This window comes from Aedes aegypti, chromosome 1, assembly GCF_002204515.2.
Source record: "Aedes aegypti strain LVP_AGWG chromosome 1, AaegL5.0 Primary Assembly, whole genome shotgun sequence".
NCBI lineage: Eukaryota > Metazoa > Arthropoda > Insecta > Diptera > Culicidae > Aedes > Aedes aegypti.
Window position 1 is genome coordinate 295676148 of NC_035107.1, and position 23321 is coordinate 295699468.

Here is a 23321-nt window from a genome sequence, read left to right on the forward strand (position 1 = left end):
GTAAGGCTTCGCGGTTCATGAGCTGCCGTGTGGATGGCTCGCTTCGCAGCAATGTTAGGGTGATTCTTGAGCTAATTACCGAAATTACTCGAAGTGTTAGTTGCCCCAATGATATCCTGATTTTGTAATTCTCGTTGAATAATAGTTCAATTTTCACTTTTAGGACCACCCTAACTTGAAACGAAGTGGATTATCCTCGCACGAGCACAACTTGCTTGGTGCTTTCCACTCGAAGAAAACAGAAATGAAACGTATCAGATTACGCTAGTGAGTCGTATTGCAACTCAAACAAATGAAATGAGGAAAAGGCAATCTTAGAGATACTCACCCAACCGGTTGTCTTTGTCCACCAGAACTTGGAACGTACTGAGAATAAGCTCCACCAACATGGCCAACCGTTTCCGTATGAACCCACCGGTGGCCAACAGTTGCCGTGCTTGCTCGGGAAGCTCTTCGAATCGCGTCCGGTGCTTCACCGAACCCGGAAAGTATTCATCTACCAGTTCGGCCAACAATTGTCGGATATTAATCTTATCGAACAGCGACCAACTCCGTTCCAACTTGCCATTATTGAGCTGATCTTGGGTGGCCGACGGGATCTGCAAAAGCTTCTCGACGGCCAACTCCCGAATAAGGGAGTACTCCTCGTCTTCGAGCCCGTCGGAAGCGATCGAGCTGCAGCTGAAGACGAACTGCTCACTCTGAAGCTGGTGATCGATCAGCCGATCGTTGAAGTGAAAGATGTTCAAAATACTACGACGTTCTGGGCTAGTCTGCTCCGTCAACACAAGCGTGGATGACCTGGCGGGCGACAACTCACTCCGGTTCGGTTTGTCGTGGTATAGAATTGCACTAAAGAGGTTACTCACTAAGCGTAGGAAGTCTTCACATTCACCGAATGTTTTGCAAAAGGCATCGTAGAAATGATCGTTCACTTGAATCAGGTACCGAACAATTTTCCAGTGTTCCGCAAACACCTGCAAAACGTTGTTTGTTGACTCCTCTTCTGGCAAACTATCTTCACCCTTGGCCGCGGGACCTTTCAGTCTGATATGCACATCACTCGTCTTAAGAATTGCGAAAAGCGTGGCCAAACGTTCGGCCAAATCCCGCAGGTTGTCCAAAATGATCCTCCCGAGTTGATCCTCTATCACGTCCAGTACATCCGCAGCATCGAACGCGATCCTAAAAATTACTCCAACATGATACACGAACTCGGCTCGCCTCGAAAGATCCCTCAGCATTGCCACGTTCTCTTCCGTGAAAAACTCTTCAAACAGATGAGCATTCCTCAAGCACCTTCCAACGATCGTCAGACAACCGTTGACGAGATCCTTACTCGTATCATCCAGCACTCTTCCAGCGAACTCCGCCTTTTCCTTGCGTAGCTGTGGCAGCACCAACTCAAACAAGACAAATCTCTCCAACGGTGCGGGAATCACTTTCACGACATCCTGCAAGTACTTCAGCAAGATCGGCATCCGAGGTCTGTTCTCCGCGCGAGCAAACGCCTCGAACGCTTGCCGGTGAAGGCGCTCGAAGCGTTCGTCGAACCGATCGCCATACCGTTCGCCTTCGCACTGGGTGCAGCTGGATCGGCCGAAGATCGCGCATATCACACTACGGTTGGCGAAGTTCAAACAGATTCTCGGCACCAGATCGTCGTTGGTGATCACCAGAAGGGCTTCCAGCGTTTCGATGGTTGCGTTGCAACAGCAGATCTGATGTTCGCCGAAGAAGTGCAGAAGCATGCGTTGGTCGGAGTATTTGACAACGGGGAGGATATTGAGGAGGAGGTTTTCCAGCGCGCAGATGTACGCCGTTTTGGGATCTTGCCGCGCATGGTGCAGTCTGTGTCGAGCTCGAGGAGGTTTCTTGCCAGAAGCACGATTCGGAGCGAGGACGAGGATGAAGTTCTGCAGCATCTTCAGTAGGATGTCAACCACGGACGATTGATGTGTCCCGTTGATACCGTTCTGCTCGTGAAGCAGACCATAAACGTGTTTGACGATGTCCAGATTACTCTCCAGCAAGCGGAAAATCGCTTTGAAGAACTGCTCGCTGACCAAATGTTCGCAGTAATGCAGAAAGGTTTGGTTTACGGTTGACACGATCGTGTACGTGAGATTATACACGAAATCACAGCTTATTGGGTTTATACTGCCAGCGTCGAGTTCTTTCTGCAGCAGTTCCATGACGTCGGAGGTGATCTGCTTCAAGCTAACGTGATCACTCTCCAGCGTATCGAGGAAGAACAGATTGTTCAAACTAAGCATTAATATTCCGAGGAGTTTGTGCCGGAGGATCTGCCGATTGCGAGGGTTCTCCTCTAGGACTTCCTGCCGACGAAGCCGTTCGATTGCCATGCGGAGGCAGCTGATGGTGACGGACTTTTCGTCGATCATGAAAATGTTCTCGTGTATCACTAGACTTTCCAGGAGATTCAGAACGATCATGGTGAGCCGATCTTGGCTCAAAGCCGTGTGGAGATTCGCGTTGAACGCTTCGGTGTGATAGTCGGCGAGATTTGTGGGTTGCGGATGATCGGCACATGCTTGTGTAGGCTTGTGCTCCTGTGGGACCGGTGGACACGACAGCATCCGACAGATCGCCGGCGGAGACGAAGTCAGCACCGGGCTGGTGCATTCGATGATTTGCGATGAGCTCATGTTCAGAGAATTGCGCTTCGCGCCGTTCCTCCAATCACTGTTTCCGGTGCGCATTTTGAACACCTTCAACAACTGCGCGTTGTACTCTACTTGATATTCTAGATCGGTTTGTAGGCTTAGCCACTTTTTTCGAGTCGGTAGAATCTGGATCAACACCTCCGCAAACTCCCGCGCGTTGACAATGTCCTGTGAAAGGAAAATCGATCATCAAATATCATTTTCGCGAATCTACAAAACTTCAACCTACTTTGGCTCCGATTTGATCCAGCACCTTCAGGATTCGTCCTCCAATGCCTTCCAAAAGAAATTCCCTCAGTGCACTGCATCGATCCTCGCCGGGATCGCCACCGAACGAATCGACTTCGATCTAACAAAATGTAAAACGAAGAAAGTGAGATTAGAACACACGTACGTCCAGCATCCGCGACGATAAGATATCAAATGTGGGCCACATGCAAAGTTCCGTCGGACGGTGGTGGTTTACTTCCACACAACACACTTGTAGAAAATTACCTTGTTATCGTTCTGCTGATTATGATCGGTAGCAGACGCTTGTGGCAGTAGGAGATCCAACGTATGGTCGTCGTGGTTGGTGTCGTCTGCAGCAGCAGAAGCAGAATTGGCAACGCAGTCAGTCGTTCCGCTGCGGGCCGTCATGTACGTGGACGCTGACGAGAGGGACGACGTGATGGACGAGGCACGTTTGCGAGGCGTCTGTTCCTCCGGGATGCCTTTCGACGAATCGCAGATCTCGTAGATAAATAGTAGCAACTGGCGCGATAAGACCGACGGTATGGTTTCCGAGATGCTGCTCAGGAAAAATACAATGAATAGGTGCAATGTTTATACGATGCTATCTTAAGGGGTTGTTCATAAACCACGTGGACAAATATAGGGCCGCTCCTAGATTTGTCTCCCTTCAAATTTGATTAGATCCCCAGATTGCCCAAAAAAGTCCACGTGATTCATAAACAACCCCCAATGAGGCAAATCTGAGGATAGTCGTGATAGTGTTTGCACTGTGCATACACTACGGGCCACATGCTTAAAGGTACGGGGAGGGCTTATCAGCAACTAAACAATTCGGTCCCTACGTGCGGAAAGGGTGGAACGTTCACTTTCACGGTGCATTACATCATGGAAATTAGGTCGTGTTCGACATGTGTCGTGTGCACAGTTTGGTCTTTCCTATGGGATTGTTATGAGCAATCGCGTTGTCGGAGTTAGTGGTCATTATTTGCCAACAGATTGTTTAGTGGACGAGTTCATGATGTTTCTAAGAAGAAACTGTCGTTGACTATTCTAGCTTGTTCGACTGTAGTTTCTTGTTGATGTTGGATTGGCTTTTCATTCTTAACAAAATAAAAAAAAAATGTTGGGGAACGTCCATACATGACGTAGCATTTTGGCCCCCATCGTAGCCTATTTTCCTATACCTGGTTCGTTCGGTATACATGGTTCGTCACGTAATCATAGACTCCTCTTTCCCCTTTAAAATGGTACGTTATTTATTTATTTTGTTCAACGTTTCGGACCGTTTGGGAACTTCTTCAGTCCCTGAAGAAGGTCCCATACGTACCGTAACGTTGGACAAAATAAAAAAAAAACAGTTTTCAATATTGTCAAGACTGAAAATCCAATCCCACATCAACGTTGATGATTCTACCAACTAGTAAGAGCAATGTTCTTAGAACACACCAAGGGTAATTGTTTCAGTTTTTAACTTGCTTTCAGGCTAATACTTTGGCTCGGTAATTTCTGGATTTCTGGATATTTTGCAGCTTCAAATATGCACTCTCGATTGGAGTTCTAATGTGCCCATACTAAATTTAGAATGCCGAATCTCGGCTAATTTTAACCGAGATTCGCACAGCCGAGTAGTCGGCAAACTAATTTCCTGGGATCTCGGGAAATAAATGCCGAGTATCAGTAAATCGTGCTTTGTTGCTAAGCAATCCAACAAATTGTTTCCTGAGTCTTGGTTAAAATTGGAAAACCGAGATTCGCACAGCCGAGCTCGTGAAAAAATGCTATAACGGTTTCAGTTGATCTGACTTGTGGTTCATTATATAAAAAACAAGTGTATAACATAAATCATGCTAGGATTACATCAATTTTTTTCTACCATGACGTTTTTGTATATTTGATAAATTAATTAAAAAAATCATTGCTGCAAGGCTAAGATTTAAACATAATTTCACTAAATCATAGGCTTATATTCTCACAGAATCCTGGAAATGAATTTTATCATCTCCTGGGAGTAGTTTACGCAGAATCATTGCCTGAATTATAAAAAATAGAATAGCCAATTAGTTACTCATGCTGATTTTGATTCTGATCATGTCCCTGTTATATTTCAAATATCCCATGAAGCGATTCTCAATCCTATCAGCTCCACTTTTAATTATTTACGAGCCGACTGGAATATATATGAAACGTATGTTGACTCTAATCTTGATGTTAACATTTCTTTAGAAACTAAAATTGATACAGGCAATGCTCTTGAAACTTTAACAAATTCCATTGTTGAAGCCAGGAACATTGCAATTCCAAAATGTGAAGTAAAATTTGAATCCGTGATTATAGACGATGATCTTAAACTCTTGATCCGTCTTAAAAACGTGAAGAGAAGGCAATTCCAACGCACTCGCGATCCTGCTATGAAAATTATATGGCAGGATTTGCAGAAAGAAATCAAGAAACGTTTTGCAAATTTAAGAAACAAAAATTTTGAAAATAAAATTTCTCAATTGGACCCTGGCTCTAAGCCCTTTTGGAAATTATCTAAAATCTTGAAAAAACCTCAGAAGCCAATACCGGCATTGAAAGAGGAAAACAAATTATTACTAACTAATTGCGAAAAAGCTCAAAAACTTGCTATGCAGTTTGAAAGTGCGCACAATTTTAATTTAGGACTTATTAGTCCAATTGAAAATGAAGTTACTCAGGAGTTCGAAAATATTCTCAATCAAGAGAACGTCTTCGAAAATCCCTGGGAGACTGATTTGGAAGAAGTGAGAACTATTATTAAAAAAATCAAAAACATGAAAGCTCCTGGCGATGATGGAATTTTCTACATCCTCATCAAGAAACTTCCAGAAAGTAGCTTATCATTTTTAGTTGATATCTTCAACAAATGTTTTCAATTAGCATATTTTCCTGACAAATGGAAAAATGCTAAGGTTGTTCCAATTTTAAAACCTGACAAAAATCCAGCAGAAGCTTCTAGCTATCGCCCAATCAGTTTGCTTTCCTCCATCAGTAAACTTTTTGAAAAGGTTATTTTGAACAGAATGATGGCCCACATCAACGAAAATTCAATTTTTGCCAATGAACAGTTCGGATTCCGCCATGGACATTCGACCACTCATCAACTTTTACGTGTAACAAATTTGATCCGTTCCAACAAATCTGAAGGCTATTCTACTGGTCTTGCTCTTCTAGACATAGAAAAAGCATTCGACAGTGTTTGGCATGAAGGTTTGATTGTAAAATTAAAAAACTTTAATTTTCCAACATACATTGTTAGAATAATTCAAAGTTATCTGTCAAATCGTACACTTCAGGTTAATTATCAGAACTCCAGATCTGAAAGACTTCCTGTAAGAGCTGGTGTTCCCCAAGGCAGCATTTTGGGACCAATATTATACAATATTTTCACATCTGACATACCTGACATACCTGATGGTAACTCGAGTTACCTCAGGGATGTCAAAAATCTTTGTTTGCGGATGGCACAGGCCTCTCCGCCAAAGGACGAAGCCTGCGTGTCATCTGTAGTCGATTGCAAAAAAGTTTGGATATTTTTTCTTCATACTTGCAAAAATGGAAGATTTCTCCTAATGCTTCCAAAACTCAACTAATAATATTCCCACATAAACCAAAAGCTCTTTATTTGAAACCTTCAAGTAGACATGTTGTCACGATGAGAGGGGTTCCAATAAATTGGTCAGATGAAGTTAAGTATCTAGGGCTCATGCTAGATAAGAATTTAACTTTCAAAAATCACATTGAGGGCATTCAAGCCAAATGTAATAAATATGTAAAATGTCTCTATCCCCTTATTAATAGAAAATCAAAACTTTGTCTTAAGAACAATTCAAATATTCAAACAAATTTTCAGGCCAGCCATGTTGTATGCTGTACCAATATGGACTAGCTGTTGTAATACCAGGAAGAAAGCTCTGCAGAGAATTCAAAATAAAATTTTGAAAATGATTCTGAGGCTTCCTCCCTGGTATAGTACCAATGATTTACATAGAATATCCAATGTTCAAACATTGGAACAAATGTCAAATAAAATAATCAATAATTTCAGGCAAAAATCGCTACAATCTTCTATTGCCACGATTAATGCGTTATATGTTTAGGTTAAGTTAGGTTAAGTATATTGAATGTAATATGTTATTAACAAAATGTTAATAAAATCTTAGATTTGTTTTACCAAATTAGGCTGATAGTGTTGTGTAATAACACAGAACACCTAGATATAAGAAATAATGAATGTAATGTTTGGAATGATACTAATAAAGAAATTTAAAAAAAATAACATAAAAAATAGAAATTTCACAAAATCTTTGACAACATTCTCAAATAGCGCTAGGAGCAACTTTCACGAATAACAAGGGCAGGATTCTAAAAGAACCTTCAACTGGATTCCGGTGTCAGGTCCAGTGTTGTGAAAAACTCAATTCACGCTAAAAATTGATTATTTTGCGTTTGGAACCGGTTTGAAGCAAAGACCACCTCACGTGAAATTTATTTCAAACTTCTTCTTCTTGGCATTACGTATTATCGTGGTTTTGCCTAATGGTGAAGAAGGACTTCGAATGGATACCGGTGATGCATCACTTTGTAATTATAACGCTTTGCTTTAGTTCTGAAGATGATCACGGAAGGTGAACCTTCTTCATCAATGTCCGAAGTTGGAATCGTCTTTATTCAATCATATACTTCAAACGTAAACATATAGCAATCAAGAAAAGACCGAAAGTTCCAGGTTCATAGTTTACCAAAACTAGGTTAAACAACATCGGCACCAAATTCCGATGTGTCAAATATTTATAAACTTTCGCGTGGTGTTGCTCCACACATGCTACGTTTGAGTAACATGTTATTGAACAAAACGCACTTCAGCGACTTCTTATGAATTTAATAAATTCATCTACTAATATTGAATACATTACTCAACAGATCGTCGCAGTTACTTCAAATCAGCAATAATCGCGAAGAGGATACCAAAACGATTTGAAGTAGCTGCGACGCCTTGATTTCGCGTATGTTTCACTGCATGCACAGTTTGATGTGCGTGTCTAAGCCACAGCGACGCGATTTCGCTGCGATTTTCGTCGCGTGAGATCTAGATGGTTTCATATGAGAGTGCTTGCAACGACACAACTGCGAAATCGCGGCGATTTTTTATCGATGTCGCCGAAAATAATCGCGTTGATTTGGGGGAGCCTTAACGCGGAGGACGCATAATATGATTGCATATTTTGCAACATAGGGTCATTTACAAGTACTTTCGGGATGTTCTGGAGCCGGTTTCGAGACCCTGAAAAGGGCCATTGATCCGATTATTGCAACCCCTATCATGCGACACATTAATCTTCAAGATTTTCCGCCAAGAGTATAATATGATGCATATTGAAACATTTCTTGCTACATATGATTTTTTACAAGTACTTCCGTAATATCCTCCTTCCGGCCCGTTACCAAAGTCAGAAATTTGGGACTAACCTCTAACTCTTAGACAAGATTGACGCATCCTCCAATAGTCGAGAGCTGTCCTGGCCACGTCCTTGCGAAAGCTGGGGGAATGGGAAAGGATGATTGCTTGAACACCTACTTAAGAAAAATGCAGAGAACTCTACGACCTCTCATAGGTGTTACGGGATGTTGTGGAATGTTGATGAAAAGGGTAATGCCATAGGATACGTTCGGTAGACGTTATGACCGACAAATGGTTTATATTTACGCATTGTGATCATCCGCTGCTGATCAGAACAAACTTATAAAATTCCTTTTTGGAAACTGCAATCCGTCGCTCCTCTAACAATGAAGAATAGCATAACCGGAACTTGGCACTGCCCATCAATATGCACATACTGCACGAAAGTTCGTCAAAAAACTGCAGTTCGCAATAAATCTCCACTAATTATCTTCAGATTTATTATTTATTTAGATGGTATTACATCAATTAATTTGATAAAACCTCGTTAACGATGTTACGCCAATTTACTCGGTTCATGGCTGTGTCTCTCCAACTTCGATTTTGGCCCACGTTCTCCAGATCTTGTTGCACCTGATCAAGCCACCTCGCTCGCTGTGCTCCTCGCCTTCTTGTGCCAACCGGATTCGACGCGAACACCATCTTTGCAGGATTTTTGTCCGGTAGTCTTGCAACATGCCCTGCCCAGCGCACCCTTCCGGCCTTCGCAACCTTCTGGATACTGGGTTCGCCGAAGAGCCTAGCGAGCTCGTGGTTCATTCTCCGCCGCCACACACCGTTTTCCTGTACTCCGCCAAAGATCGTCCTAAGCACCCTTCGTTCGAACACTCCAAGTGCATGCAGGTCCTCTTCCAGCATGGTCCATGCTTCATGTCCATAGAGGACCACCGGTCTTATAAGCGTTTTGTACATGGTACATTTGGTGCGAGGGTGAATGTTTCTCGACCGCAGCTTCTTCTGGAGCCCATAGTAGGCGCGACTTCCACTGATGATGCGTCTCCGTATTTCACGACTAACGTTGTTATCAGCAGTTAACAAGGATCCGAGGTAGACGAACTCATCAACCACCTCAAAAGTATCCCCGTCTATCGTAACACTGCTTCCCAGGCGGGCTCTGTCGCGCTCGGTTCCGCCTATCAGCATGTACTTTGTTTTTGACGCATTCACCATCAGGCCGACTTTTGTCGCTTCACGTTTCAGGCGGGTGTACAGGTCTGCCACCGTTCCAGATGTTCTGCCGACAATATCCATATCATCCGCGAAGCAAACAAATTGGCTGGATCTTGTGAAAATCGTACCTCGGTTATTGAACCCGGCTCTCCGCATGACACCTTCTAGCGCGATGTTGAACAGCAGGTGTTGGGGAGAACTTTCAGTTCGGACGGGAATGAACAATCCTGATAGCGAGTCCGTTAGAAACAGCTTCAAGCTAGAATTTTATTTTGCATGTTAGTTTTAGACAAATTCATAGTTTTATAAGGTTTACTTACATTTGGTGTTCTTTACTAATTTTAGGTTATATTTGTCCTCACTGTTTTCTCCGTACTAAATTCAATCTGTGATAGTAGTTTATAGGTTTAGAGTAATGCATTTATAATTTAGGATATATATCTACCTGGCTATTGCACAAATTGTACATAAATTCAATTATAATAGGAATTCAATGAATTTTACTTTAGGATTAACTTTAGCTTCAATAAATCGACCTTCTATCTTCACTTTCTATTGTTCGAAATGTTTGCTTTTGAATGATCATGAACATATCTTCCCAATGACGTTTCCCCAAAGCTGTCAACGCATGACGGACAATTAAAGCGAGTGGCATACTCAGGAACTCACTTCAACGGGTTAGGAAACAGCCCAGTGGTTTCGCCAACATCCCCCGGCCCGTGTAGTTCCGGTACGCCATATCTGGGTGTCCCTGAGTCTTCTGTTGGCAGTCCTTGAACTTCCAGTAAGGCCAGCTTAGTGGCCGGCCGGGTAATTGATCCATGACCCGTCTGAACTACTGCTCTACGTACTTGTCCGTCTTTTCCAGGTAGAACTTCTATTATTCTTCCGCGAATCCATCCATTCCGCTTCCCCTCCTCGACCACCACAACCAGATCACCCGGTTTCAATGGTCTAACAGGCTGGAACCACTTGGTGCGTCTCGTAAGGGTTGGGAGATATTCGCGCACCCAACGAGTCCAGAACGTATCGACGAGGTACTTTGCCAACTTCCAACTATCTCTCAGCAGTACGTGTTCCTCAGTTAATTCCTGGCATGGTTGATTGATCCCTTGTGTCCCGTACAACAGGAAATGGTTTGGAGACAATGCTTCCTGATTCTCATGTTCCAGCGGCACGTAGGTTAGTGGCCTGGAGTTCACTATGGCCTCAGCCTCCAGTACTATGGTCTCCAGAACTTCATCACTGGGATGTCGAGGATGATCTGCAATTGCCGACATTGCGACCTTCACCGACCTTACCATGCGCTCCCATGGTCCGCCCATATGAGGCGCAAGTGGAGGATTGATGAGCCATTTCGTATCCGTGTTTGTGAAGGTTGCTGCGCAGCTCTTCCCTATGGTGCGAATTTGCTCCTTGAGTATATTACTCGCACCCACAAAGTTAGTTCCGTTGTCGGAACAAAAGGTAGCAGGGGAACCTCTGCGTGCGACGAACCTTCGAATGGCTAGAACACATGACTGTGTTGATAAACTATGGACTACCTCAAGGTGCACTGCCCTGATAGAAAGGCACGTGAAAAGGGCTATCCATCGTTTGACCATACTGCGTCCTTGTTTCACGAAAATTGGACCGAAGTAGTCCACTCCAGTGTGCGTGAACGGCCGGATGAAGGGCGTTAGCCGAATTGTGGGTAGAGGTGCCATCATTGGCACTTGAGGAGTCGCCTTCCATACACGACAATGCTGACACTGTTTTGCAATCTTGGACACAACCGAACGAAGCTGAGGGATGAAGAAACGCTGCCTCATTTCGTTGAGCACCGTCTCGTTGTTTCTATGCAGGAAACGTTTATGGTAGCTTTCCACAAGCAACGCAGTTACCCGGTGTTCTTTAGGAAGAAAAACCGGATACTTTAAATCCCTGGATACTATTGGTGCTCTGGTTATTCGGCTGTTCATCCGCAATACTCCATTGTCGTCCAGTATCGGTGACATCTTGTACAGCGGGCTTGTTTTCTCCAACCGCCTAGGTTCTTCCTTTGGATGTTCCTTGTTGTACACTAGCGTTACATATTCATCCGGGTAAACCTGCATCTGCACCTGTCGCCACAGCAGTATTTCCGCATTTGCCAGCTCTTCCTGTATCAACGGGCCCGTTGCTCTGAGTCCAAGGAACAGTTTGGCTGCTCTGATAACGTATGCAGTAGCTCGCAGCAACCTTTGCCAGCTAGAAAATCTGTCTACAGCTATGAAAGGCTGTTGATGTAGAGATCGATGGTGCATGAATGAAGAACGAAGATCTACCGTTGTCGCAAGTTCCTCAGACGAATGCAGAGTCAAATCAGTAATCCATCTCTCTGCAGGGTCGGATAGAAATCTTGGTCCGGAATACCACCAATCTTCCGGGTCAAAACTAGGTCCGTCCTTCCACTTTGTCGCCTGATCAGCTACATTTAGTTTGGTCTGAACCTTCCTCCATTCGTCGATTGTAGTCGTGGTAAGAATCTCTCCAACTCGAAAGCCGACAAACTGGTGATATCGCCGTGTTTCGGATCTTAGCCATGCTAAAACAGTTGTAGAGTCGGTCCAAAGATATCGCGTGGTAATTGGGATGGTTAAAGCCTTGCAAATTGTCTCTAGTAAACGGCTCCCGATAAGAGCCGCTTGCAATTCAAGCCTCGGAATCGATAGCGGTTTTAGAGGTGCTACTTTTGTCTTCGCCGCTATCAGGGTACATTGTGGAGGCCCGTTGCCGTAACTTCTAAGGTACGCTACGCAAGCATACGCGTTTTCGCTAGCATCCACGAACATGTGAATCTGCGCATCGTTGTGAGCTCTACCGTTTCCAGAAAAGAAGCATCTTGGAACAGTAACTTCGTTAAGTTTCGTCAACAATCTGCTCCATTTACACCAGTCTTCTAGTACTTCGCCGCTTATTTGTTCATCCCAGTCTAATCCTTCCCTCCAGATTCGCTGCATGATAAGCTTTCCGTGCACAACAAAATGCGCCACCAGACCCAACGGATCAAATAGAGACATCACTGTTCGCAAAACTTGTCGCTTCGTTGGTGCTATTTTGTTCGCTACGATGTTCTGCACCTCTTCCTTCAGGTCCAGCTCGAACGTGAACGTATCTTCGGACGGATTCCATACCATGCCAAGAACCCTTTCCATATTCGCTTCAAGGTTGATCGACTTCTGTTGAGTTCTGCTGGCTTCTCCAATACGCTCAAGAACCTCGGAAGAATTGGATGCAAAGTTCCGAATTTCCATCCCTGCTTGGGCGTGAACATACTTCACATCTTCGATGAGCTCCACTGCTTCATCCACCGTGTCAACACTATCCAGAAAATCATCTACATAGTGGTTTTCGATGATGGCACGAGCTGCTTCCGGATACTGCTCTTTGTAGTCCTCAGCATTTTTGTTTTTTAAATACTGCGCAATGCAAGGTGAGCACGCAGCGCCAAACGTGGCAACATCCATCACGAAGATCTGTGGTGGTTTTCCAGGGTTTTCCCGATATAGGAATCTTTGCGCTTGTCTGTCCTCCTTCCGAATCCGAAACTGATGAAACATTTCTTTAATGTCTCCACTGAATGCCACGCTTTTCTGACGGAAGCGTAATAGAACAACTGGAAGAGCAGTCAACAGATCCGGTCCTTTCAACACCATATCGTTGAACGAAATTCCTTTGGCTCGGGCTGCAGCATCCCAAATCAGACGGACCTTTTCTGGTTTGCGTGGATTCCTCACTACCCCCAGGGGCAAGTACCACACACGTCCTGGTTCCGTAGTATCCAGCTCTGCCGTTGTAATCCGATGAGCATATCCGCTCGCAAGGTACTCCTCAATCAACCCTCTGACTTTTTCCCGCAGTTGGTCATCCTTCGACAATTTACGCTCAAGGGCTTCCATTCTACGGATAGCCATATCGTAGCTATCTGGAAGAGAAGGCTCATCGCTCCGCCACAACAGTCCAGTTTCCAGTCTTCCGTCTACTCTTCTGGTTGTTTTCTGTAGAATATCCAAAGCTCTCTTATCCTCGTTTGAAAGTGGACTCCGTTTGACGATTGCTTCATCGACCGCCATAAATTGCCTGAACAGATTGTGCAAATCTGTGTCTGCTTCGTGCAACTCCATATGCGTGTTCACGTAGTCTACAAGGCTGCTGTCAGTGGTGGCATGTCGTCCATAGAGGCACCATCCTAGTCGAGTTCTAACTGCAACTAGTTGTCCAGTTCTGCTTTCACGGCTTTTAAGAGCACTGATTAGCTTAGCGTTGTCTACGCCAATAATAAGTCGAGGTGCGGCATTGGTGTAGCTGGACAGAGGTAGCTTTCTAAGGTATGGATGATCCAAACAAAGTTCCTCGTAGTTCACTGTTTGGCTCGGGAGTTTTAATTGTCCTACAGTCCTGGCTTTCAGTGGAAACTCCTTGGCCTTGTTGAATCCGGATATCGCGACTCTTATATGCTGGGAGTCTTTTTCCGTTCTTGATATATCGCCTGTCCAGCCTAAATACAACGGTTCAGCAAGTCCTACTACACCTAGCTGTTCCGCTACCTCCGCATCCATCATTGTTGACGAAGATCCATCATCTAAGAACGCGAATATTTCCACACTCTTTCCATTGAAGTGCAATGTCACAGGCAAATAGCGCAGCAGAGCACAAGAAGTAACTGAATGGTGATTCTGGTGGACGACGTTCCTTTCCGCTGCTGTTGTCGATGAGGGTACTCCAGATGCCGCTTTTCTTAAGTGCAGTAGAGCATGATGGCGCATGCGACAACCTTCAACTCCGCATTCTTGTTTTGACCGGCAAGGCCATGATCGATGTGGAACTAAGCATATTCGACAGAGCCCTTTCTGCCGCAAAACCTTCCATCTTTCATCCACAGTCAGTCGTTTGAATACTGGACACTCGGCAATACGATGATCTGTTTTGGAGCAGTTGACGCAGGGTTTAGGGATGGAACCGCTTGATTCGGCCCCAGACATGTCCGTTGAAGCGGGGGATTGTTGATGGACAAAAAACTTTTCCTTAGAGGATTTTTCGCGTCTTCCCCTGTCGTATTTTTCTGCTGGCAGCTGCCCTACACTGGTCAGTAGAGTGACGTCGCTGGCCATCGTCACTAGATCCTTCATGAAACCGTTGAACGTTGCCATGTTCACTGGATTGTAGTTGCGCTTGTAGGCCGCCCACTGTAGCTTCAGGTTAGGCGGAAGCCTATCTACCATCTCTTGGAGCAACATTGGGTTGCTGATGTGCTGGAATTGTTGGGCAAGAATCATGTGCTCCACCAAGTTCTCAACACCCATTCCAAATTTGATAAGGGTTTTCAGATCATCGCCACGAGGCGAAGGAATTTCCCGCATTCGTTTTAGAAGTGCATTGATAATCACTTCCGGTCTGCCGTATAAACGCTCCAGCGTCGCAAGTACGTACGGCACTGACTCCGGAATCAGCAATCGACTTCTCACGCTCTCCAGCGCATGTCCACGTAAACAGCGTTGGAGCCTTGCCAAATTTTCGGCATCGTTGTACCCGCATGCTTCCGTCGAGTTATTGAAGGAACTCAGGAACAGAGGCCAATCCTGAGGATCTCCGGAAAATACAGGCAATTCCTTTGGGATGACTTGCCGAGCAGCCATTTGCTCTGCTGTGGGCCCTGTTCGACGCGATTGATTCGGCTGATCGGGCACGAACTGATGACTAAACTGCGACAGTGGTTCCGAGTACATCTGTTGTTCAGGTTGATTCTCCAGCCTGGGATGACTTGTTGACGGCATGTACTCAGTCGAATTCAGCTTATACCCCGGATAGCCGTATCCTGGTTGATGTGGCAATGATGGCTGGAGATTGCTTGTTCCAGGCTGAGGGACTGATGACCACGGCTGAATCCCAGATGCTGCAGTCGGTTTCCTCACGAAATTTTCGTATCCAGGAGGTGGTTGAATCACTGATTGATGTTTAGCACTTGTCACTGTATACTGCTCACGGCCCGATGTTGGTGGTAATTCTTGGCGATTTGACGCACTAAAGTGCTGGTAACCCGTTGGTGGCAAAGATAACAGGGTTGACTCATTACACTGACCGGGTATAATAGCGGACGGATTCGGATCGTTTAAACGCTTTCGCTCCAATGGCGGTTGGAGCACAGCCTTTTTCGATTTGCCTAACTGCGCGAATTTTGACAGCGGTATTTGCCCTGTTACGTTCAACCCCGGAGGAGGTTCACCCGATTCTGCCCCAGGAACCGTGTTAGGATTTCGTGTTAGTTGGCCCTGAACTACTCCTAACTGATTGCTTGGCTGGGCAATAATTTTGTGGTGTGCCTTATGCCCTGACTGACTATCTACGCTTCGTTTTATTGATGGTATTAAAGGTGTACTAGTTACCTCAGCTATAGGCTGTAACCTTACGTGCAACGTACTGACACTAGTTCTCACCTGACTCTCCGTAGACAAACCTGCAGTGATAGGGTTCTCAATACGTGCTCCATCCACGAGAGATAGCGTCTCCAAGTTGGCCCTCATCAGAGATTCTGCTGTTTTTTGCTGTACAAACGCATTTGTCTTCGGCACCCCAGTATGCCTATGGGATGATGGAACGGTTTCGACTGGCATGTCTGCCCTTGGCCCGATGATAGCTGGCGATGCCTCTCCCTGGTGTTCGATGATTTGAGTGGTTTGTTGCTCGCTAAATGCACCGATTGCGCTCGTCGACGTTATAGGCGCCCTTCCTTGCTGTGCCCCTGTCGGCGGTGTTCGGATTGCCTCTTTTGCTTGCTCGGTATTAGTTGCTGTTGATGCGATCTGATCTATGGATGCGACATCAGCGTTCTGCTGGGTTCCACCCAACTGGGAGGAACATAAGTGAGTCGACGTCGTAGCTATCTGGGCATTCACTACATCAGTCGGTTTCGACGCACTGACCCACTCCCTGGTACTATCTCGGATCTGCTTAGAACTCACTCTACTTCTAAAGCTGCGATGTTCATCTTCCTCTTGTAGCTGTGCATCTAGAATGGCAAATTGTTGCTGCTCAAATTCCACCTCGACCTGACGTCGCAACCTCTGGAACTTCTCTGCGTCTTCGAGTTCTCGGAGGCGGTTTTCCTTCTCCTTCTCTAGCTGTTGCAGTCGTAATGCTATCCGTGCTGAGTTACTACTACGAGAGGTTCGTAAGGAGCTTACATGGCTCGTGCGATGTGAGGAAACAGTGACGATATCATCGTTTTCGACGCACCTCTTACAGGTGAAACTCCGATCAGGGTCGGCAATCGAATCTCCCACCTCTGCACACGAGTAATGCACGTATCCATCACAACGGTCACACTGCACCAGGTTGTCGACGTTGTTTGGTCGATTGCACAACATACAGTGGCTCTCCGAAGGATCCATTCCTATGCCGGATGACTACCACGTGGACATCGAATCAATCGCAAATCTTGAAGATTTTGTTGGGGAGAACTTTCAGTTCGGACGGGAATGAACAATCCTGATAGCGAGTCCGTTAGAAACAGCTTCAAGCTAGAATTTTATTTTGCATGTTAGTTTTAGACAAATTCATAGTTTTATAAGGTTTACTTACATTTGGTGTTCTTTACTAATTTTAGGTTATATTTGTCCTCACTGTTTTCTCCGTACTAAATTCAATCTGTGATAGTAGTTTATAGGTTTAGAGTAATGCATTTATAATTTAGGATATATATCTACCTGGCTATTGCACAAATTGTACATAAATTCAATTATAATAGGAATTCAATGAATTTTACTTTAGGATTAACTTTAGCTTCAATAAATCGACCTTCTATCTTCACTTTCTATTGTTCGAAATGTTTGCTTTTGAATGATCATGAACATATCTTCCCAATGACGTTTCCCCAAAGCTGTCAACGCATGACGGACAATTAAAGCGAGTGGCATACTCAGGAACTCACTTCAACGGGTTAGGAAACAGCCCAGTGGTTTCGCCAACAGCAGGCACGAAAGTCCATCACCCTGTCGAAGTCCCCGGCGGGATTCGAACGAACTGGAATGTTCGCCCGAAATCTTCACGCTATTCTGCACACTGTCCATCGTTGCTCTTATTAGTCTTGTGAGCTTCCCGGGAAAGCTGTATTCGTCCATGATTTTCCATAGCTCTTCGCGGTCGATGCTATCATAAGCCGCTTTGAAATCGATGAACAAGTGATGCGTTGGGACTTGGTATTCACGGCATTTCTGGAGGATTTGCCGTACAGTGAAGATTTGGTCCGTTGTCGAGCGGCCGTTGATGAAACCAGCTTGATAACTTCCCACAAACTCATTTGTTATTGGTGATAGACGACGGAAGATAATCTGGGATAGCACTTTGTAGGCGGCATTCAGGATAGTGATCGCACGATACTTTTCACATTCCAGTTTGTCGCCCTTCTTGTAGATGGGGCATATGACCCCTTGTTTCCACTCCTCCGGCAGCTGTTCCGTTTCCCAGATTCTGACAATCAACCGGTGCAGACAGGCTGCCAACCTCTCCGGGCCCATTTTGATGTGTTCAGCTCCAATGCCATCCTTACCAGCGGCCTTGTTATTCTTGAGCTGGTTGATGGCATCCTTAACTTCCCTCAATGTGGGGACAGGTTGGTTTCCTTCATCCGCCGTGCTGACGTAGCCACTTCCTCCGCTGTCGTGACCCTCGGCGCCTGTGTTCTCCGTGCCGTTCAGGTGTTCATCGTAGTGCTGCTTCCACCTTTCAATCACCTCACGTCCGTCCGTCAAGATGCTTCCGTCCTTATCCCTACACATTTCGGCTCGCGGCACAAAGCCTTTTCGGGATGCGTTAAGCTTCTCGTAGAACTTTCGCGTTTCTTGTGAACGATGCAGCTGTCCCATTTCTTCACATTCCGCTTCTTCCAGGCGGCGCTTTTTGTCCCGAAATAGGCGGGTTTGCTGCTTTCGTTTTCTTTTATATCGCTCCACGTTTTGTCGCGTTCCTTGCTGCAGCATTGCAGCCCGCGCTGCATCCTTCTCCTCCAAAACCTGCCTGCATTCATCGTCGAACCAATCGTCACATGTCCTCCTTTCCACGTACCCGACGATGCTCTCGGCTGCGTTGTTGATGGCTGCTTTTAGGTTGCTCCAGCAGTCCTCAAGAGGGGCTTCGTCAAGATCGCCCTCTTCCGGCAACGCTACCTCGAGATGCTGCGCGTATGCGGCAGCGACGTTCGGTTGGGCCAGTCGTGCTAGGTTATACCGAGGCGGGCGTCGATACCGTACATTGTTAATGACGGATAGTTTTTGGCGCAGTTTCACCATCACCAGGTAGTGGTCGGAGTCAATGTTAGCGCCACGATAGGTTCTGACGTCGGTAATATCGGAGAAGTGTCGTCCATCGATCAAAACGTGGTCGATTTGTGATTCCGTCTGCAGTGGTGATCTCCAGGTGTATCGATACGGGAGGCTGTGCTGGAAGTAGGTGCTGCGAATGGCCATGTTCTTGGAGGCGGCAAAATCTATCAGTCGTAGGCCGTTCTCGTTCGTCAGCTGGTGGGCGCTGAACTTTCCAATCGTCGGTCTGAACTCCTCCTCCTGGCCAACCTGAGCGTTTAAGTCTCCTATGATGATCTTGACGTCGTGGCTTGGGCAGCGGTCGTACTCGCGTTCGAGCTGCGCGTAAAATGCGTCCTTGTCATCATCAGTGCTTCCGGAGTGAGGGCTATGCACGTTTATGATGCTGAAGTTGAAGAACCGGCCTTTGAGCCTCAACTTGCACATTCTTTCGTTGATCGGCCACCACCCGATCACGCGCCTCTGCATATCACCCATCACTATAAAAGCTGTTCCCAGCTCACGTGTGTTGCCGCAGCTCTGGTAGATGGTATGATTACCTCTAAACGTTCGCACCATCGAACCTGTCCAGCACACCTCCTGCAGCGCTACGATGTCGAAATCGCGGATCTTCAGTACATCGGAGAGTATGCGTGTGCTTCCGATGAAGTTGAGAGATTTGCAGTTCCACGTACCGAGTTTCCAATCGCAAGTCCATTTTCGTCGCTGTGGTCTTTGCCGATTGTTCCGGTCCGTATTCTCTCGTTGACGTTCCTATGCTGGTGTATTTTTACGGCTGGCTTGCAGGGCCTGACACCAACCCCCTCGATTTCCGGAGGACCATTCCCCCTATATGTTCGGAGGGCCATAGTGCGCAGTTTAGCTTAGAGTCCTTCTCTGGCACTCGGACGATGATCAGCCGCCCCTGACATGGGGAACAGACGCTGCTGTGAGCCGCTCCTAACATGGAGTACAGACGCTCAAGGTTTGCAGAAGCAAACCCCCCCTTCCCTGTCAGCATACGACCAAAGTTCCCACCGGGGGTTGGTTACCCGATCTTCCCCAAGGTTACTTGTACCCCGGCCAGTACCACGAGGAGGTAGGGATAGGAGTTGCTGGGCAAGAGGCTAAGGACCACACAATGGGGTCTATTTTATTCCTGTAGGTACGCGAGGTACCAATGGTACGCCATGCCCAGCCATTTACCGTGCCACAGATATAATCAGATATAATCACTTTTATCATTTTGAAAAACATGTTTCCACAGAACATTTGCACGTGGCATAATACCATCCGCCGAATCTAATTTTCACCAGCCGTATCAAAAAAAAAACGATAAGAGGTTAACGTGGCACAAATTCAAAACGCAACCGGTCGCGCGCATGGCTTGCTGCGATCATTTATCGTAAGTAATTGCACATCGTTACATTTTCTCGCAAACATCAATCTTCAAGATTTTTCGTCAGGAATATGATACAATTTATACTGAATTATTTCTAGCAACATAGGATCATTTATATGTACTTTCGGGATGTTCTGAAGCCAATCCCGAGCTACTTGATGAATTAATGTGGCGCATGATAAGGTTTGCAATCATCGGATTAATGTCCTTTTCCGCTATGTTGCAAGAAATTATTCAGTTTGCATCGCATTATACTCCCGGCGAAAAATCTTAGAGATTGATGTATCGCATGATAGGGTTTGCAATCATTGGATTGATGTCCGTTTCCAGGGTTCCTGACTCGGCTCCAGAACATCCTGAAGTACTTATAAATGACATTAAGTTGCATGAAATTACTTAATATGCATCGTTTTATACTAAAGCCTGTCCACGATAAATTTCGGACACGGATGGCGGGTGTACCACAGAAAGTTCGAGAATTTTACAGAAAGAAGGATTAACATCCTTGTCAACTGTTTATTTTGTAGATATAACTCTTTTATTCTGAAATAAACAATTGTTTTTGTTGAATTATGAGTAACTTTTTTTTGCTGCCATTATTTGGGTGTCCGAAATTTAACGTGGACAGGCTTTAATGGTGAAAAAACTTGAAGATTGATGTGTCGCTTGATAGGGTTCGTTCTGATCACATTTTCATCGGATTGTGACGTCATTTTCCAGGGTCCCGGAATTGGCCGAAAGTACTTGTAGATGACCGACCCTATGTTGCGTACAATTACTCAGTATGCATTGTATTATACTCTCGTTGTGAAATCTTAAAAATTGATGTGTCGCATGATATGGTTTGTTCTGATCACATTTTGGTCTCCAACTGATGGCCCAGGAACAGGTTCTAGGGAATCCGGAACCGGCCAGAATGGTACAAATGAGTTGAAAGAGTAGGAATATCCTAATCGTTCATGATTCAGATACAAACACTATAGTTTTGTTTAACCCTTGCAAAATAGTTATGAACGGGACAACCATATAAATCCGGAACCGACTGTCCGAGTTGGATTACCGGTACAGGTCATGAAACTAAGGCACCTGGAATACTTTAGGAATTATCACCTTCAAAAATCTTGAAGTTTGATACCCATATTGATATGGTTCCAAACATGTTCCTAATTGGCCACTTCCTCCAGAGCACCTGTAATCTACTATCGAGTGGTCAGTGCGTCTAATGGTTCTGAATATACTGCCGGAAGCATCATCTTGAAGTTTGATAATCACTTGGATATAGCTCCGGACATGATTGGAAATACAAACATGACTAATCATATTTTCCAGAACCTGTTTTACGGAAATGGTCATATTTCGGAAGATTTTCAACGAATCGTAATGCGTCCACCGGCATTAAACTTCATATTAGTTTTTGTTTCTAGGTAAATTACATCTATACAACTTCACAACGCACAAACATTACAAGCGACAAAAAAATGGCTTTTAAACATGACCTTGAAAAATCCGGAACATCTCCGGTGTCCGGTGGCCAATATGCATGGTCAAGTAAACTAGACCAAATTTGCTGTCGACTGCATCCAGATGCATCCAATTGCATACATTTTTCATAAAGTTATAAGCATTTGAAATTAGGCAAAATTTTGCCTATTATTTTGTCTATCCCCTGTAGGTCAGGGACACAAAGGTTAATTGATCGATATTTAGACAGACTTGATCAAGTGTTATTTAATGATTTCAGGAAAACTTACTCCAAGCATTTGAAATAACAAAATATTTGCATTGTTTGCTGTAATAATGGAACTTAACTATTTGATGAATCATCTGTATCAAAATAGTACCGGAAAAATCAGAATGGATGGATTCCTTGACTCATCTTTACAAGGCCAGTCAATCTGTCTGAACACCGACCATTTGATATTATTTATATCTATTATGCAAAGCTCTTTCATATCTCATTCAGGTAGTAAGTATTGCAAATTATCTCGTATGGAATACCATAGTCTGGTATTCAACTGCAAATTGGAATCTTCCAGAATTCTCGTAGGAATTCTTTCAAGAATTAAAATCTCGGAGACAGCCTTGTCAGAGAAAACAATTGTTTGTTATGTAATGGAACTTACCCTTTAGTTCCTCAAATAATTTCTCCATGTGATTTTTCTCATCTAGATTTCGCTTTGAAATTTTTCTTTGAAGGCATTCCTCCAGGAAAGGAATCACTGATACATCGATCGTTGATTCATAAAGAAGTTTTTCTAAGAATTCATCTAGAAGTTTTCGAAAAAAAACTTTGATTTTCTTTAGGAAAGTTTTACAGGGGGTTTTGAGGGAGCTTGAGGAATACTCAATGGAAAATTCTACAGGGATTCCTTCGAAAATAAATCCAGGAATAACTCCACATTTTCCTTCAGGAATTGATTAATAGATTCCTCACAGAATTCTATTAACTAAAAGGTATAAATAGATATTCATACTATACTTTAGGGGTTAGTAATAAAAAAGCTAAAAAAATGTAAGACATGTAAAAACATAGAAATTTTTTGAAGCGAAAAACTTTCCGGTCAAATGATGTTTAAAATTATTAGCAATGTCCTCCATCATCAATCCTTAATTTGGAATCTACATTAGTATGAATATATAAGTTAGCGGGAATAATTCTGTCCCCTATAAATTATTGTAAGTCAGATACAGGCAGCTACCTTTATGGATTAATAACGATTTTTTGCAACGTGTTGCGGCAATGGCTATTAGAAAGCATTCTCTCTTTGCCACCAAACAGGTAGGTATCAGATTACGATCCACGATCGAAAATAAAAAGTTGTTTGTGGTAAAGCCACGTGAAGCCATAGTGGTCATCGCACTGCGTTGGTTGATCGATGTCAAAACTATATAGGGTTTCAATGCTAGTAATGGACCCCTTAGTAGCTGAAATTCATTCTAGACGCTTTTCCGCAATGATATCTCAGACGCATATACGTTTTGTGGAGTCTAACAACAAATTCAATGTCTTTACTTCATAGTACGTCTATGAA

General features: G+C 44.5%; 1 protein-coding gene across 3 annotated transcripts in view; it reads right to left on the reverse strand.

Moving 5' to 3' along the window:
• Positions 1 to 23321, reverse strand: part of LOC5568525 — a 36610-nt gene that overhangs the window by 7856 nt on the left and 5433 nt on the right. For 2 of the 3 annotated variants that reach the window (XM_021838227.1, XM_021838226.1), the window contains exons 4-6: positions 3183 to 3480; positions 2917 to 3036; positions 329 to 2855 (exon numbers count right to left, since the gene is read on the reverse strand). In XM_021838227.1, coding sequence (XP_021693919.1) covers positions 329 to 2855; positions 2917 to 3036; positions 3183 to 3480 — 2945 coding nt within the window. The remainder of the gene's footprint in view (positions 1 to 328; positions 2856 to 2916; positions 3037 to 3182; positions 3481 to 23321) is intronic. The other variant, XM_021838228.1, reaches the window with a different exon arrangement.